General features: G+C 40.4%; 1 protein-coding gene across 3 annotated transcripts in view; it reads right to left on the bottom strand.

The window, feature by feature from the left end:
- Nucleotides 1-4,054: 4,054 nt before the first annotated feature.
- The window catches only part of PACSIN1 (protein kinase C and casein kinase substrate in neurons 1), a 67,113-nt gene continuing 53,333 nt past the window's right edge, over nt 4,055-17,834 (bottom strand). For all 3 annotated transcript variants that reach the window (XM_087719935.1, XM_014051758.2, XM_014051759.2), the window contains exons 4-10: nt 17,561-17,796; nt 15,990-16,145; nt 15,059-15,234; nt 7,789-7,909; nt 7,291-7,415; nt 6,008-6,201; nt 4,055-5,640 (exon numbers count right to left, since the gene is read on the bottom strand). In XM_087719935.1, the coding sequence (XP_087576061.1) occupies nt 5,531-5,640; nt 6,008-6,201; nt 7,291-7,415; nt 7,789-7,909; nt 15,059-15,234; nt 15,990-16,145; nt 17,561-17,796 (1,118 nt within the window). In that variant the 3' untranslated portion in view covers nt 4,055-5,530. The remainder of the gene's footprint in view (nt 5,641-6,007; nt 6,202-7,290; nt 7,416-7,788; nt 7,910-15,058; nt 15,235-15,989; nt 16,146-17,560; nt 17,797-17,834) is intronic.

The raw sequence follows: 17,834 nt of genomic DNA, 5'->3' as shown, positions 1-17,834 counted from the left end.
ACTGCTATTACTAGCCCATGCCAGCTTATGAATATCTTCAATGCTGTCATACTGCATTATCAGCTATACTCTCCTTTGATCATGCCTTATATAAGACAGGAGTTCTCCTGCTCCAGATGATGTAAGATATGCATTCTCCCATCACAGTTTCGGGCACTCAGTACTGCTTCTTTCTCTAATTTACTATATCATATGCTTAGTCAATTTCAGTTGCACTGATTCTCACTACCTCACAACCTGCCTAGTAGATAATTAGGGATTCCCCTATCCCTCTGTTCCTCTTACTCTGTTCTTTACCTGTGAGGTTGCTTATCTCAGGTTCCTTCCTGCCTGCCTTTATTTTACACAAGTCTTCTTTTGATTCTTGACTAAAGAAAGTAGCTGCTTCTCTAGACTTATTCACCCCATTCTCCAGGATTAAACAAATCACTTCTGTCTATCAGGGTTATGGGCCCAGAGCAGTGAGCAAAAAATTTAATGAAAGATATAAAGTGTGAGTCATTGTGAGCACCCGTAACAAAGACTAGAAAGAGAAGCCGATGGCTTATAGAGTAGAGGTAGGGATGTTTCAAGCTATGAAAAAGCCGGATGAAAATACTTCTCTAGTAGAAAGTGACTGCCTTTGTCCTGGACCCTAACCCATAAATGAAGAGTATGATCAAAGACTGCAGGAGGCTGTAAAATGGCAGAGCAGCTGGAATGATTCAGCTGTCAATGAGTGATCCTACTGAAAACTAGAAAACTGATTCAGATGTTCAGTTGTATTAATAAATGATAAAAGATATGCAATTTCAAATGAAGATCTTTTTGCAAGACTCTGCAATAAGCAGCTCAGGGAAGGGTGAGCTATAAATCTGCATATGGATGAGATGTCAGAAATGACCAGACAAGTTGAGAGATAAAAAATGTGTAGCAAGCTGGAAATGTCAATTATTCTGATCGTAATCTTCCTTCCAGGAAGTGGGAGACTATAGTCCCTGTCAGAGTTATGGCTGATGAGAGGACAGACAAGGCAAATTTTAACTTTATAATTTATCACCTGCAAGATTCTGAGTGTAACACTAACAGAAAAGTGTCAAATGTCAAGACTTCTTACAAAACCAACTGCAAAGGAGGCGATACTTCATATATAATGGCTTGGGTTATTTGCAAGCCTGTTGTCCTAGCAAGACCAAACAAGGAAAACGTATCTGACAACAATATTCTCAAGTGCATGACTCACTACAGCACAGAGGAAATGGACTATTAATAATAAAATGATAAAAATAACAGAAAAGTCTCATTCTCCATCAGAAGATAAGTCTGTGCATTCTTGTGCAACATGCAAACTTATTTAAGAAAACGAAAGATGTATTGTATTTGTCACACATTGGTTGTTTAGTAGAAGGACAAAAATTCCTTTCAATAAGGAGAGATTAGCAAGATTGTCCTGTGGCCTGAATAAAGGAATGCAAACTAGTGTTACAATTCAAAGTGTGTTGTTTGGCCTGGATTTATTTCTTTAGTTATTTATAAGATTTGCATGCTTTTCTGTACAGCTGGTTTTGGAATCCAGTCTGCTCTCATTAAAGCCTATGATACAGGAACAGTGTGAAGTAAAATTTAAAGGCCACTTGTGTGTGTGTGTGTGTGTGTGTGTGTGTGTGTGTGTGTGTGTGTCAAAATGGAGAATGATGAAAGGCACCCTCCTAGAAAATGCATTGTTTGAAATAGATAGTGCTGTGGCTAAGGCAAAAGCAGCCAAATGATGCAGTCACATAACCTGTTTAAGCCTATGGCCCAGAAGAAAGAGATATAAGAATCCAGATGCTTTTCAGAAATTTGAGTATTTAGCAAAAGGATTGAGAATGCAACCACATGCAGCTCAATTGAAATTCCCCTGAAAGTAAAATTGATGAGGCAGTTCCTGGAACTGGCCCAGACAATAATTATAGGTCAATAAAGTAATGACGATAGGCAGAAACAAATACATATTCATGTTTATAAACAACTTACTTTACCTTTATAACTAACTACTTGCTCAGTTTATGAAAAGACTTTAAGATACATTTATGTGTCTTTAGTAAGCAACAAATTTGACAGAAAGCTCTAAGTTCTACACACAAATAATGTGACTGAATACATGGCGGGTAACATAAAAAAGTGCTTGAATGAACAAAGAATTACATGAGATTATTATGTTTTAAATGCCAGAACACAAGGCATGGGTAAGAGATAACCTTTCTCTTACATAAATGAAGTTCATACTGCAAGATTCAGGACTGGCAAATAATTTCTGCATGGAAGAAGTTATGAACAAAGGTGAATATATGTGTCCCAGCATAATGTTGCAAGATCCAATCTGGGTCAGCCACTGGGATCAGAGATTTTGTCCTCCGAGCTTTCACTTTTTTTGTGCTGGAGCCCATCTTCAGGGAACCTCTCTCTATCAGAATGTGTGGAAGCAGTGGAAGAAGTTACCACTGCCGCCTCTCAAAAACACAGTATAATAAGACCATAAATAGGCCCCATGAACTGTAGCATGGAAAGAAGCACAAACTAGGGTAAATTTGCCAGCCTATTATAATATTAGAGTATTTGGTTTTAAAGTCTAAACCAATGAATCAAAGGGCCAAATTCCGTAATAGATGTGGTGAAGGCATGTTGCAATACTGCAGGGATAGAGAATCATACATCTCTCCACACAAACATCTAAAGTAAAGGTAAAGTTTCCCCTCGCACATATGTGCTAGTCGTTCCCGACTCTAGGGGCAGGTGCTCATCTCTGTTTCAAAGCTGAAGAGCCAGCACTGTCCGAAGATGTCTCTGTGGTTATGTGGCTGGCATGACTAAATGCCGAAGGAGGATGGAACGCTGTTACCTTCCCACCAAAGTTAGTTCCTATTTTTCTATTTGCATTTTTACATGCTTTCGAACTGCTAGGTTGGCAGAAGCTGGGACAAGTAATATGTCCCTTACACAAACATGTAGCATGACTTATTTTAATGTTCAGAATGCACCTTGAACCCGGACACTCAACTTGAATCTATTTGCTTCAATAAGTCTTCATTGTGCTATTTATTCAATGGCACATCATATCCAGAAACAAAAACTGAATCATTTGCAGCTGTGATGTTCAGAAAGATCCAGGAAAAAAAAATCCACCCTGAAGATTTTCCTACATAACCAAAAAGGAACTAATACAAGAGTCTTGTTCTTGGAAAGACATTAAGCGTTTGCTAACAAATCTAAACAATGAAAAAACCCTGCAAAAAAAGAAATGAAAATATTTCAAAGGAATACTTGGGAACTCTTTGAATGATCTGCAAGGAAAGAAAATAATGGGATGAAAATGGTTTTCAAGATCCAATGCAATGCAGAAGTGGATGCCCAGCACTATAAGGCCATAAGGCAAAAGGATATATTAAAAATATGGTATGGAAAAAAATGTAGATCTGCTGTTGGGAAGAGAGCAGGGAACTGCTGCAGGGGGAGAAAATGTACTCAACTGTGAGAAAATAATTCAAAATAATTACATCTTGATTTTGTCTGGCATAAAATATGGTGGAGAGAAATGTTGACAGGCTTGCAAGATGCTGCTATTTTACTTTACTACAATAAACAAATCTGTGCTGCTTCTGTTTCTTGACCTTGGTCATTTCAAAAGATTAACAGGTGAAGACTATGGTGCTACTTCTGCCATAACACTTCAATATAAACACTGCTCAGTATAGCAACAGCTGGGAATATGCAGGTGCATCACCTTAGTGTAAAGTTTGTATTTCTGCATGGAGAAATCAAGGAAGACATTTATGCTGAGCAGTCACCTTCTTTTGAGGGACCGGGGAAGGAAGACTTGGCAGAACACAAAACAGGTTGTAAATCTTAAATGGGTGGCTGTTCTTCAAATGAGCTGGGCAGTTGTTATTCTGTTGTCCCCAGAAGCAGATATGTATCAGAAGCACAATCATGCCAAAAGACTGAACTATTAAAAGACTTTGAGATTATGAGTCAAAGACAATAATAACAACTATAGGTGTTGTCAGTTCTTCCTAATGGGGAAGAGTACATTAGAATGAAGCACATAGAGTATATTATGTACAAGATACACAGTAAAAGGGACATTGAAATATTGCCCATTAAAAGAAATGTGGCAGATGACCTACAAAGCCTTTGCCCAAAGATTGATACGGGTAGATGGAAGTTGTGGCTTGCTGAATGAATTGGTGAAAAGGGTGTTGGAACAGTGACTTCAATTGCACTGGCTCTGTAAATCTCATGACCTACAATTGCAAGGGGCAATAAGATAGATAGGAATTTTCTGTGTGCTCCGTTTATCCCTTTCTACTATTAGTTTCTGAAACTGCTAATTTCAAGTTGCTTTTTGCCTGCTTTTGTCCTCACATACATATTGTTCTCTTGATACTCACTTGAAAGGTTACCTTGCTATCACTTGCATATTTTTCTAATAAAGCCTCTTTGTGTTTAAATTTAAAAAGGTACCTAATTAGACTCATTTTCCACTGCTCAAGAACATACAGGTGTTTCCTTCAATAGTTTTTTAAAATACCAATTCACAATCAGTGCACTCCTTTTCCTGGTGTTTAAGTGTATAAATGGTAATTAGTTTTCATAATTTTGCATCTCCTTTTAAGTCCTGTTCTCAGCCTGGAAATAAGAGAATTTTCTGATTAATCTTTGCATTTAAAAAGGGATACATCCACTCATGTCCCCAGGAATGCAGTTCAATTCCTCAAAAGAAGATGAGAGAAAGAAGCCAGTTGTCTTGAGTTTTACTGGGTGTACCTCAGTTTCCACAACCCTGTCTAAACTCAGAAGAACAACAAGCCACATATTTTAGTGGCATTGAGGAAATTGGTATGGAACAAATCTTTTAATTAATAACATACCAGACAGGCCATATCGTTCAGTTAATGCAACTGTTCTAGATGATTGCTGGATGATCAATGTAGACTATTACAGCAAAAAATGCTGTTTGGGACTTCTTGGAAAGAACAAATATATTTTGTCTTTTGTCTTTAGAATAGAAATAGGTAAGAAATATATTGTAGAGGGATCAGAAAAATAAACAAAATAAAAAAACTATATTTTCTGTCTCCTTATTTTTGTTTGATTCATTTTTTTCAATGAGAGTGAATTCTATTTTCCCTAGAGCTTAAATGTTAGAAAGAATAAGCCATTTGGAATGTTTCTTAGCTACATTTTATAATTAAAATCCAACCAACCAGAAGCCTTATTGGTTAGGCTTTAAAGGCTTGAAGTATTGGCTTTCATTTACAAGACTAGCCCTCCAGTGACAGGGTTGACGTTTCATATCTCATTTCTTTAAGAAACTAAAATAGTAGAGCTACCACAAAATACTTTTTAGAGATGTAATTAAAAAAATAAGAGATTGATTGGAAAATATGTTTGGAACTCTAACTGTGCTGAGTGAATGACTATAGAGCAAGATGGCTACTTGACTGGTATATAGACAGATGGTGGACTGGAGAGGGTTGAATTCTGGCAGCACAAGGAGAACATGACAGAATTAGATAGACTCCACATAGTTAGCTGGATAAAGACCAAGTTGCCCGGTGTCCAGACGTCCTTTGCACCACCCTTGTTCGTCTTCTTCACCTAATTTGGTTAATTCATCACCTAGGAAAATAATGATAAATTACAAATTGGGAGCACGCTATCGATTTAATATCTCCTCTCTAACTGATTTCATCCTATTTCCAAACAGTGTTTTCCTATACTGACTCTGTTGAGTCATGTTTATGTAAAACTTATGTGGGGAAAAAGCAAGAGAGTGTGTGATTTTGTATGAGAAAATAATCAGTGGGAAAAGAATATACGTAGTGTACCTTCATACTGTGACTTCAAAATACTTCCTTTTTATTAAAAACAAAATATAAAGTTTTCTTAGGACTGCAAAGTGCTCTGGATTATACTGCTGCATTTTGTAGAGGTCAGATGATCCCCCAAAATGACATGGCTATTTCAAAAAGTTGCAAATGCATACCTGCTTTGAAACTCAGCTCATCCTGCTCTTGTCCATCATAATCATACAGAGCTCGTACACGGACACCTTTCCCAGCTGGTTCTTCTTCAAAGGAATTGGCACCGCCATTGGCTTCATTGGAGTTGTAAGTGTTGCCACCCTCATCATCTGACCACTCTGTAGTGTAGGCTTGGCTACGTTCATAACTGCTGACACTGGTAATGGACACAGCATCATAAGAAAGGATAATACTGCATAAATATCTGTTATATCTAACTCTGTGGGGTAACTGGAGATAGTGAGACTGTGGTGCACAGTGACATGCAGTCAGGGGAGGCAGGGGAGGCAGAGCCTCGCCACTGTCATCATGAAAAGAAAAAAGATTAAAAGGAAAAAGTCTGAGGTAGTTGCTGCCAGAGTCACAGTGGATGACTCTGCTTAGTGCTTAACTGTTTAAAAAAGCCTCTTAAAAAGTGCCCTCTACAGGAGGAGGCGGGAGAACCACGTGCATTTAGTCTGACTTTATGATCACTCAAGCAGAGTTAAGCAAGGGTTGAAAGCCGAAAAATTCCTTATGTAGATGAGGCATGTGGTTCTTTTGCCTCCTCCTCTAGAGGGCGTTTTTTAAAGAGGCTTTTTTAAACAGTTAAGCAGAGTCATCCATTGGGGACTCTGGCAGCAGCTAACCCAGCCTGACCTCAGCAGCTCTTGCCTTTTTCCTTTTATATTTTTACATTTTCATCATGGCAGACAAGAGCAGCGTTGAAATCCTTTGTGAAACAGCTGGAAAAGGTATGTGGGTCGGAGGCAGGGGGAGGAATTCAAAATCAATGTAATTTGTAAGTAATTGTAATTTGTAAGTAATTTCTGTGTGTGTGTGCTTTTCCTCACTCAGAGGAAAGGAGAGACAGGGAGGGCAGCCCGCCAGCTTTCTTTCTCTGTGTTGGGGAAACCTGCCAGCAGAGGCGGGTCCTTTACCCGTCTCTGCTGGTGAGCTGGCACTTTCTTTCTTTCTTGAAAGCGGCTTTTGGTCGTTCTGGCGCTTTTGGCCGCTGTCAAAAAAGAGGCTTTTGGCCGCTCTGGTGCTATGTCCGACATAGAAGTGGATGTCCCGCTTCTATGTCAGACATAGCGCCGGAGCGGCCAAAAGCCTTTTTTTTTTACAGTGGCCAAAAGCCGCTTTCTTTCTTTTTGCCTCACCAGCCATAAACCTCACCACACGTCACTGGTGGTGCATGATATCCAAGTCTATTCTAAACATTCTATCTTGAGAGACTCAAACTGGAAACATCTCATATGTTTACCTGCCACGATCTCCTGCCTGTGATGTTGCTTCCCCAGCTCCACTGGCATTGGGTGTGTTGCCTCCCTCATTCTTTTTTGGTTTCTCTCTTCGGTTTATTGTTTGTGATGCATCTGGATTCCATTCCTGCAGATGAAAAAAAAACATATACCTAATCTCAAAGCCTCCGTTTCCAATGCTTCAACTGCACTATGACTCAGCTCCAGTCTTAAGAACACAATAAACACATTCTACTTCTTGCAGTGGTTTGCCCTGTGGTTCTGGTAAAACCAGAAGTAGGACATAGACGCTCAGTGTTCAGAGAGGCAGAATTCCACTGCAGGGAGCAGCATCAGGAGAGGCTAAGGTCTTTATGTACTAGTTTTTCTAGGCACATGGACCATGGCTCCCTCAACCCTGAAGCTCCAGATATCCATCATGACTAATAGCCATGGATCTATAACCTACAGTTTGGCAGTGCAGCCTTCCTTGGAGGCATCATCCTGCAACAGCTTCTTACTTCTAACTGAGGCCAGTTCATAGGCATCCCGGGGCCACTGGTATTGCGGAACCACCGAAGGTCTTCTTGTGCATCGGCCATACGAATGGTCTGCTCCAGCTCACGGTAAACTTTAGAATAGCTGCACATTAGAAATAGATAAAGTAATAAACACAGGATTGAAGTAAGAAACCACCATTTAGACACATTAGACAAAGAAACTTGACAGCAGAGAACCTTTAAATGAGAATATTATGGCATTGATTATGCCTTGCCATATTCATAGGATTTTAGTGAATTATATTTTTATTTTTTGCCATTCATTCTACCCCATTTAAATTCCATTTACTTTCTATGAACACATTTTACATGGGTTCCAGAATATATCGCCCTTCTATCTTCTTCCATTATTTCTCCCAGCACTTTTTTCCAAGAGAAATCTGTTAATGAGGAAAGGGCAGAAAATGTTGATGGCTCTGCAAATGGTTTGGCATGGAAAAAGTTCTACTTAAGATTAGAAAAAATTTCTGAAATATTTAAAAGCTTTATACTGCATAGCAGACAATAATAAGATTGTGAGACATATAGTCTATATGTATATAATTTATGATAGCACCCCTTACATTTTGTTGGATTACAGAGTGTATCACAAAAACATCTCAGACAATAGGAGAGTCCAAAAATCTCTGTAGAATCTTCATTAAAAAAAGGAAAACTGATAACTCAACTTGTTCTAATAAAGCTCAAGGTGGTGCTAGCAGCACACTGAATGTGCCCAACACTGCAGTTTCTTATTTTAAAGATGCCTCCAGACCAGACTTTGAATGGGGAACCACTTTGTTTCATTCATGAAGTTTTACACAGCTGCTAACAAAATCAACTTCCACTTCTGTGGTTCCCATATTTTATTATGGGAGACTGTTATTCCCTTCCCCCCTCACATAGACATTAGATTACAGAGAAGATGGAGTAACTGTCCAAAGCTGGCTTGTTATTCCAGCCACAATCCAAATAAAAGTAGTTCAGAGAAAGACTTTGTTAAAAGTCCCTGTATTAGATGCCACAGTTTCTTTCTGCATGTGGTGGGTGGAATTTTGATTAGGAAAAAGGGGTTGGAGTGAGGCATTGCAAAATGCAGCAAAACTACTCCAGTAAAGAATGAATAGTTGGTGAGTAGACCAGCTCTTCAAACCTCTCCAGAAAAGGAAAGGATTTGAGATCACCCACAAATACTCCAGACAGTTGCTCCTCAGGAGGAGACAATAAAATAGTGGTGGTGTCTGATAGGTTTAGAGGTCTGGGAATATCCATCAGCTCTTAGTCATTTTCCATGAGGTGAGCAGCCATTTAAATTTGATTAATAAATAAATCTTGCTCATAGTTGGCATCTTTAAAAGCACACTTCCTTTTCTAAACACTTTCAAAAATTGCTTGTTAACTACTTGTCAGCTATTAGAAATCTTTGAATTGACAAGTCTGACAGCACTAGATGAGTTTCTTTCAATCCTTAGTGAAAGAAAAAAATTAACTACAGTGTTTCTCTGAAAACAAGACAAGGTCTTATTTTCTTTTGACCCCCCAAAATAAGCGCTTGGCCTTATTTTCGGGGAGGCCTTATTATTTTTGGGGTGCGGCAGATGGTGAGCATGGTCACCTCATGGCTGCTGCTGTTTTGCAATATTTTCGGGGAGGGTTTATTTTAGTGCATGTGCTCCTGCACATGCACACATGATCCCCCCAGGCTCCGGAGGCTTTCCTGAAACCTCGGGAAGGCGAAAAACAGTCCCAACTGGCCAACCAGAAGTTCAGGAATGAACTTCCAGTTGGCCCGTTGAGCCTGTTTTTCACCCTCCCCAGCCTCCAGAGGCTTTCTTGAATCCTGGAGAGGGCGAGCCTGTTTTTCACCCTCCCCAGCCTCCAGAGACTTTCTTGAAGCCTGGAGAGGGTGAAAATGGCCTCTCCTGCCCCCCTGAAAGCAGCTAGCCAGTGCATGCTTGTGTGCTGGAGCTGACCACTGGTGTGCCAGCAAATATGGCTCCACATGCCATAGTTCACTGTTCTCTCCCCCCTTCTCCGCTCGTTAACAGACGACAGTCAGACAGACTTAAAAGGAAAGAACTTTATCAGCCTCGGCTCACACTGGCTGCGAGCCCAAAAATAAACATAAATAAAGTCTCTGGTAAGAAGATAACAGAATGCGAAAACAAAGTTCTCTTACAAAGCAAATCACTTCTCCAAGTGTCCCATTGAATCAGGGTTACAGAAAACAAATCACTTATCCAAGTGTCTCTCACAAACAAACCACGACTGATGAATGATGAACGTTGACTTCTGCAACCAGGGCATGGCACCATCAGTCCTTTCATCTTCAGAAGACCACACTAACGAGGCCCAGCTGCATTGTTATTCCTGCATCCCGACTCAACTCACAGCAAACTTCTGCTGAGTAACAACACTATCCCCCACCGCAGGGCCCTTTCCCCGGGTTCCGATGGTCTGGATGCGGTCGGAATGGCTTGTCCACAAGATGGCCCGCACTCATTTCCTGTGGTGCCTTTTTCATGAGTCCCAAACCTCTGCAGGAATAGTCCCTTTGAGCCGGAACTCCCTATGTATCCGGTGGCCACCATGTCTCCTTCTGCCCTTCAAGGCGTCGACACCCCGTCCAGGGTCCTCCACCCTCTGCAAGGCCAACCCACCAGCCCCCTTACTGTCGGAGGTTGAGCAGCTCTAACAGCTTCGGCCGAGCCCTAACATCCTGTCCAGGGTCCTCCACCCTCTCCATGGCCGACCCACCAGCACCCGTACTGTCGGAGTCTGGCGGCCGCTCTAACAGCTCCGGCCGAGCCCTAACACCCTGTCCAGGGTCCTCCATCTCCTCCAAGGCCAACTCATATGACCCCTCGCCGTCGGAGTCTGGCGGCAGCTCCACCGACTCCTGCCGAGCCACCACACACTCCCCTCCCGCAGGGCCCTTCCCCCGGTTCCAACGATCGGGGTGCGGCCCAGAAGGGTTGGTGACGGCCTCCACCGAACACAGTCCAAGACACTGGTACCCCACCGGGAACCTAGAAACGAAGTCCAGTGCTGCAGGGACCGGAGTCGACAAAGGCTGGAATCTTGGCGGAGCCCTCCTTGCAGACCTGGCCCATTGGCACTGGGCACATGACTCCACGCACCTCCACATGTCATTTCTCAGATGGGACCACCAAAATTGACGGGACGCCAGCCGCAATGTCCTGAAAAACCCCCAATGTCTCGATGCAGGAGCACCATGAACCTGCGAGAGCACCCGTCGATGGATGTGCCCTGCAGGAACATAAGAGCTGGACCCAATGCTTCAAAAGATCCCCTTCCAAAGTCCATGGGGACGCCGGCCCTACTTCTGCCTTTCGTCGCTCCACCCAGTCGTCACCCCGCTGTGCATCCCGTATCAGAGACTTCATGCTCACGGGATGACAAGTGGCAGCGCAGGATGCAACGGGTAGAATAGTCCGAGGTGGAAGCGAGTTCGCAGGGTCAGAGTTCTCTACTTTACTAGGCAGGGCATTCGCCCTGGGATTCCACACCCCCTGAATGCACGCTACCTTGTGCGAACGGGATATCACGGCCGCACACACGTGCTGGTGGTCCGATATAATAGTGCGTTGCTGAGGAATGGCTGCAGTCCGCACAACCCTTCTGTTCTTCTTGGGGCAACTCCCTGCCAGGTGTTGAAGATCCCCACAGTAGAAGCACAATCCCTCAGCACATCGTCTGTCCATCTCAGTATGTGACACTCTAGGTCTGACAGCACCCAACTCCATTGGCTCCTCCCAGTCCACTGCAGTCCCTTGCTGAACCGGCATGCTGGTGGTCTCCTGGAATGCACGGCGAGGCCTTCGCCTCTGCAGCCAGGTGTCTATCCAGAGGCACAAATGGACCAACGCATTGAACGTCGGTGGCCTGTCCACCCTCTGACAAACCATCCTGGAACGTGTCCATTAGAGCTGGTTCATTCCACGTTGAATCCTGGCTACGCAGCCTGAATTCACTAACATAGTCCTGCAATGAACCACTACCCTGCTGCAGTGACTTCAGACTTCTAGCTGAGGTTTCCCCCTTGATAGGATCTTCAAACATCCATTTAAAGTACTGACAAAAGCCCTGGAAGTCATCCAACAAAGAGCTCGGCTGAGTTAACAAGGGGGTAGCCCAACGGGCAGCTGTGCCTGAGAGCAAACTGATAATGAATCCCACCTTTGTCCGGTCAGTGGGAAAGTACTCCGGTCTCAGACTCAGGAACAGCTGGCATTGTCCCAGAAACACAGCAAACATGGCCAGACTCCAATCATATTTATCTGGCATGGCTACTGGGCACTTCCTCCTTGGCCCGGGGGTTTTTGCACCGATATCTGTTGAGCCATTTGCCTATTTTCAGCAATTAATTGCTCCATAGTTAATCAAATGGAGGCTTGTTTTGGCAGAAGTCAATCTGTTCTGTCCCCCCCTTCTCCGCTCGTTAACAGATGACAGTCAGACAGACTTAAAAGGAAAGTCCTTTTATCTTCAGAAGACCACACTAACGAGCCCCAGCTGCATTGTTATTCCTGCATCCCGACTCAACTCACAGCAAACTTCTGCTGAGTCACAACAGTTCACTATCATGGATATAGGGCTTCCTTCTTGACCAGTGGGTTGGACTAGAACAGGCCTGTCAAACTGGTGGCTGGATACATCACGTGCAAGCCACACCCACCCCGGCTCTGCAAAGGCAAAAAACATTGTGATACATCACAATCCGGCCCATGACGTGATTGAGTTTGCCACCCGTGGACTAGAAGATCTCAAAGGTCCCTTCCAACTCTGTTATTCTGTTATTAACTTAATTGGGGAAGGGGAAAAACAGTTATTAAAATCCAAAATTTTATTTAAAACCTATCTGGACCCTTAATAACGGTTATTATGGCTTTTATTTAAGAAAGTTACAAATGCATTAAGGATCCAGATAGGTTTTAAATAAAATTTTGGAATTAATGATAAAGAGCCCTTCCTATGGGAAAATGCTTTTGTTTTGCATTAAAAAGACATATTAAAGAAAGATTTTTAAAATTAGACACAAGAGAGAACTAAAAATTACAGTTAAAGGAGAAGAACACAAAATATAATTACAGAACGGAGCAAAATATTCTAACATTGGACATAATGAAGGATATTTTTGTAAAATGGACTCCGAAGTTAATATTAATAGTTTCAACAAAGACATCTGCCTCCATGGATAGACTGTATGAAAGATGTCACAGTCAAGTTTTACCTGACAAGACTGAGACTGATTTGAAAGTATAACAGGCTACAAGAAACAAGGAAAAAGATCTTACACTAGATATACAGAAAAAACCAGTTTTAATAATTCAAAGGCAAACAATAAACCAAAAGAGTGACCTGAAAATTTTTCCTATCATGTATTTACAAAAGAAGATTGTTAAAATTTTGAAGGATCTTATGAGAAGGGACAAGGTTTAACTAAAAACAGGATTACAAAACTATTAAATGCAATAAAGATTAAGATTGTTAGAAGTAAAATGGTGGGCTATAAAGTTAATTTGCTTAAGGTTAAAATAGATATGTTATTATTTCTGGTCTTTAATAAATCTTTGCTGACACCCGGACTGAAATTATAATGCTTTATGAATTTGTTTATAGATACGGGATATGGGGAGAAAAAATATTTGTTGTGTTTTAAGTGAAAGTGATAAAGTACTAAAATTGTTTATACTTAAAGTGGAAAGTTAGTTCTGTATATATTTCTTTTTTCTTTGCTATATTACTTTTTCATTTTCTATTTTTATTTTTTTGCACCTTTTAATCTTTAATTTAAAAGTTGCTACTATTATAATCTTTTACAAAAATTGTTTATGTTAAACCTCTTCAAGTAGAAAATGACTATGCTAGATTTCTACTAGAAGTGTTATTTTCTTCTCAATAAGTTTTACAAATTCCACATCCAAGTCTGAAATGATACAATCTTCATTTTTAAATTCTTTTGCAACCCTTGGAACTGCTTAAGACCAATGTTGTAATCTAGGTTTCATTTGCTGGGTCCTAGTATTCCAGAATGTGGTCAATCTAAGGTAAGGGAGATATTTTCATGGACCACTTCATTTTTAGCAGAAAGTTGCAAAGTAAAGATAATCTTGTTTATAACACTAGTCATTTTTCCTACCTGTGTCTATTACAGAATTCTAGTTGGAGAGGAATATTAATCTAATTTTCTGTCAAGGCAGAAAATCCAGAGCTAAAATATTTCTAATGGTTGGCATTCTATCTCCTTCTTGAAGTCATCCAACACAAGAAAACCTTGATTTCTTTATCAAATTATATTGTAAACTGAGATGGAAGCCAAACCTATGGACAGTAGTTTATTTAGAGAATCCAAGATAAATTGGATTGTCTTGCATCACTTTGAGGACAATTTTCCTCATATTTAGCAAGTGATGTTAAAGTGCATACAAACAGCTCTCATATAGACATTACTAAATTGAAGGAAAAGCAAACAGAACTTCAGGATGGCACCAAGTGCCCAGTAAAGGAACATCTGTATTACAAAAATCACCAGAGAGATTTCTGACTTGGCTGCTTCAGTTTTTATGTTTTTATAAAAAGCAGAATAACAACAATAACAACAACAACAACAACAACAACACAAAGACTTGCAAATAGAAATAGAATGACTGAGGCCAAAGGAAGAAAGAGTAGTACCAATAGCAAAAGGCACCTTGGGGGAAATCCCAAAACAACTGGAGCACCACTTGGAACATCATCGGCATTGACAAATTCGCCATCAGTCAATGGCATAAAGCAGCTTTGTTTAGAACAGCTTCCATCCTGCGACAAGACTTTTAACACCATCAATAATTGAAAAGAAAAAAGTATGGTTCCTTGACATTGCAATACCTGATGATGTACAAATTGAAGATAAACAGGAAGAAAAAAATCACAAAATACCGGGACCTGCAATTTGAGGTTGAACGACTGTGGAAAAAGAAATCATGTGTTGTCCCAATTTTAATTGGAGCCCTTGGAGCAATACCTAAAGGGCTACCTCGCTATTTGAAAATTCTAAATTTACCTGACTTGAACATTCTGACTCTACAAAAAACCACCCTACGTGGAACAACTTATATCCTCCGACATTATCTTAACAGTTCCTAGGTCCTTGGTTAGGACTTGAGCTGTTGAGCTACCAACCAGCCCCAAAGGCTGTGAATCTCACCAAAGATTAACCACATAATAATAATAATAAACAATCTACCTGCTGTTTTCTGCCAGGTTCAGGTGTCGCTTGATATCTAACAGCACCTCTTTTAGGAAATTAAGCCTCTTCTCTTCAAACTGCTGGCATTGCTCAAAGACCTGCTCCATGCTTTCCATGTACTGTGGAGTGCCCTTATTCACCTCCTCCACTATTTTCTCATATTTCTCCAGAGCCTGTCCAAGAAACAAAGGGATGCAGTTAAGTTTCCCTGAGTAAGGCCACTGCTCAATCCTATCCATATAAGATCTTCTGGGTAGGTAGACATGTATAATTTTGCTCTTTTAAATATAACATTGATTGACATTATTTATAGATTATCCATAGAAGTAATAAATAAAATAAGGCATAATCCCAAATAAGATTGCATAAGGATTTCAATTGTGAGTTTATTCCATATCAGCACTGAAATAAGATTAATCTCAGGTGCAATTAATGCCAATTGCAGCCATCTCTATTGGAAGCATGCTTTAATATTGTTCCTGGAACTTGTTATACAAATAAGAAACAAAGTTCCAAGTTAAATTTAGAAAATGCAGTCACCATGTGTGAACTTGTGACAGTGTCATTGAATAGACTGTACAGATTTTGTCCTTTCAGATTCAAAAATGAAGGAATAGCAGCGGATATGGAAAGTAATTATTGGACTTTACATAATACATAAAAATAAACAATTGCAACAATTTAAAACCATGCGCTGCACTTTCTGAGGTCATCAATATATCTTGTCTACAGACAGAAATATATGCACTTGGTATGTATGCTTACAACTCTATCTATATCTAAACATGAAGATGACTTTTTTCCTGTGTGCAGAGTTATATATTTCTTTATGTGAAAGTGTACATAGAAGACTGGGCTGGACTGCTGTTGTTCATATAAAAGGATGTGCATTAACTTTCCGAGTTATTTCAGTAGATGGCCTTCCTACCTTTTGTACATCTTGCTTGCATTTTTCCACTTTGTCTTGAAGCTTCTTCTGCTGGTCTGGAGTAATAGATTGCTCTGCTTTGCTATTAGCTTCCCTGGTCATAGCAAGTTTCTCCTCTTTGCATGCCAAGTGATATACTTTCTTGGCTGTTTCCAGCTAGTTTGAGAGACAAGAGAAAGAACCCACACAAATTATTTCAGAGGGTCAGCATAAGTTATCTTTGGCCTGCCATATAACTAATGTTCTAGCATCCAACAGGCAATTCCTTCCCAATAGAAATTCTCAAATTTCCTTAATGAAATCTATGACCTGAGGTGATTTTTGCTGGAGATTGTGGGAATTGCAGATCAAATCATCTGGATGATACAAAATAAATAAAATAATTTAAGAACAACTGTATTATGAAATAAGGAATCCTAAACTGCTATCACCATAAACTGGGCAAAATACATGACTTAGTTTGTATGTTTTAATATATTGAGGTACTGTATTTCAAAGTTTTCTTAGCAACTATGCAAGTTTTGAATTTAAAAATGTGTAGAAGTTGAGAAGTTAAACATGTAGCTTATAGCCATGAACTGAGCCATGCAGTTCATAGATAGTGATAAATATTACTTCTGTAGGTATATCACCTCAGCAAGAGCAGCAGCCAGTCACCCCTGGTTGATCTCAGAAGCTAATTAAGGTTAGCCTTAATTTATACTTGGATGGGGGAATCACTGGGAATTCCAGGGCTATAAATTAGTTTTTTTTAAAAAAAAAAAAGAACACCCACATTTTGGGAAAATATCATAGCCTATTATATTTGTACCATTCCTAACAAAACTGCAGGGCTGCATTTTTAACTACTGAGCTCAACTTGAGAGAGCTTTTATCATTTGTAATCTTCATGTAGAGCATGGGTATTACTTCATATAGAATCTAAGGGCATAATCTAACTAACAGTTTTCATGGATGTGTTCCATGATGTCCTATGATTACACAAGAGGCTGATGGGGTTCTATGAAAGATTGGAGAGTGGGGAATAAGGTTCAATTGAATGCAGCCAATTTTCTATAAACTATAAACTGCAAGGACTCCAATAACCAAGGATGAGAAACACTGAACTAGAACTTTGCCTCTTGGTCAGAAATTCCAGGAAATCCTGTTTTTTCCTTTACTGTTAGGTTCTGCAACCTGCAAAATTTTGAAAGCTCCTGATCTAAACCACAAAGAAAGAGGTTATATAGATCATGGGCCAACACTGGTGTTTCCTTTCCATGTTTTCATATTATCTTGCCATGGTTATCTTAAGAATCAACAGACCTGTTTTGATCATGCTAATTTTCTGGCTCCCAAAATGTATAGAGTTCTGCAAACAAATTAGCATTGTAGCTCCCAAAATCCAGTCATTCTGGCAATGGCAAGTTTTATCTCAACTGGAAAATATCAGGTTGGGAAAGTGGTTGTCAATGAATGAAAGAAAGACCATCTCAACCTCTGTCCAGGAAAACTGATGGATTTCTTTCCTCTGTAAAATAAACTGGGGTTAGGGGATCCTTTGTTATCTTCTCTTCTCCACTCCTTCCTACCTCCTTCATCTTCTTAGCCCAGGGTTTCTGTGCTTTCCGAAAACCGTCTTCTGCTTCCTTGGCCTCCTTGAAGCCTCCCATGATCTGTTTGTGGAAAGCATCCTTCTGCCAGTTCTTCACCTTTTCAAAATCATCATTCAGTAGGCTATTCTTAACTTCTTGGTGTAGCTCGCTGACTTTGTCTGCCTCTGTCATTATAGCCATCCATGCCTTTTCCAAACTGCCATACTGGGGACCTATGCAAAAACATCACCAGTAAAGGTGGGATAATGGC

Source organism: Thamnophis sirtalis, unplaced genomic scaffold, assembly GCF_051295495.1.
Source record: "Thamnophis sirtalis isolate CommonGarterSnake01/CBP01778 unplaced genomic scaffold, rThaSir2_p1.2 scaffold_7, whole genome shotgun sequence".
Classification (NCBI taxonomy): Eukaryota; Metazoa; Chordata; class Lepidosauria; order Squamata; family Natricidae; genus Thamnophis; species Thamnophis sirtalis.
The sequence above is the reverse complement of the archived record's forward strand: the minus strand, read 5'-3'. Positions and strand labels throughout refer to the sequence as shown.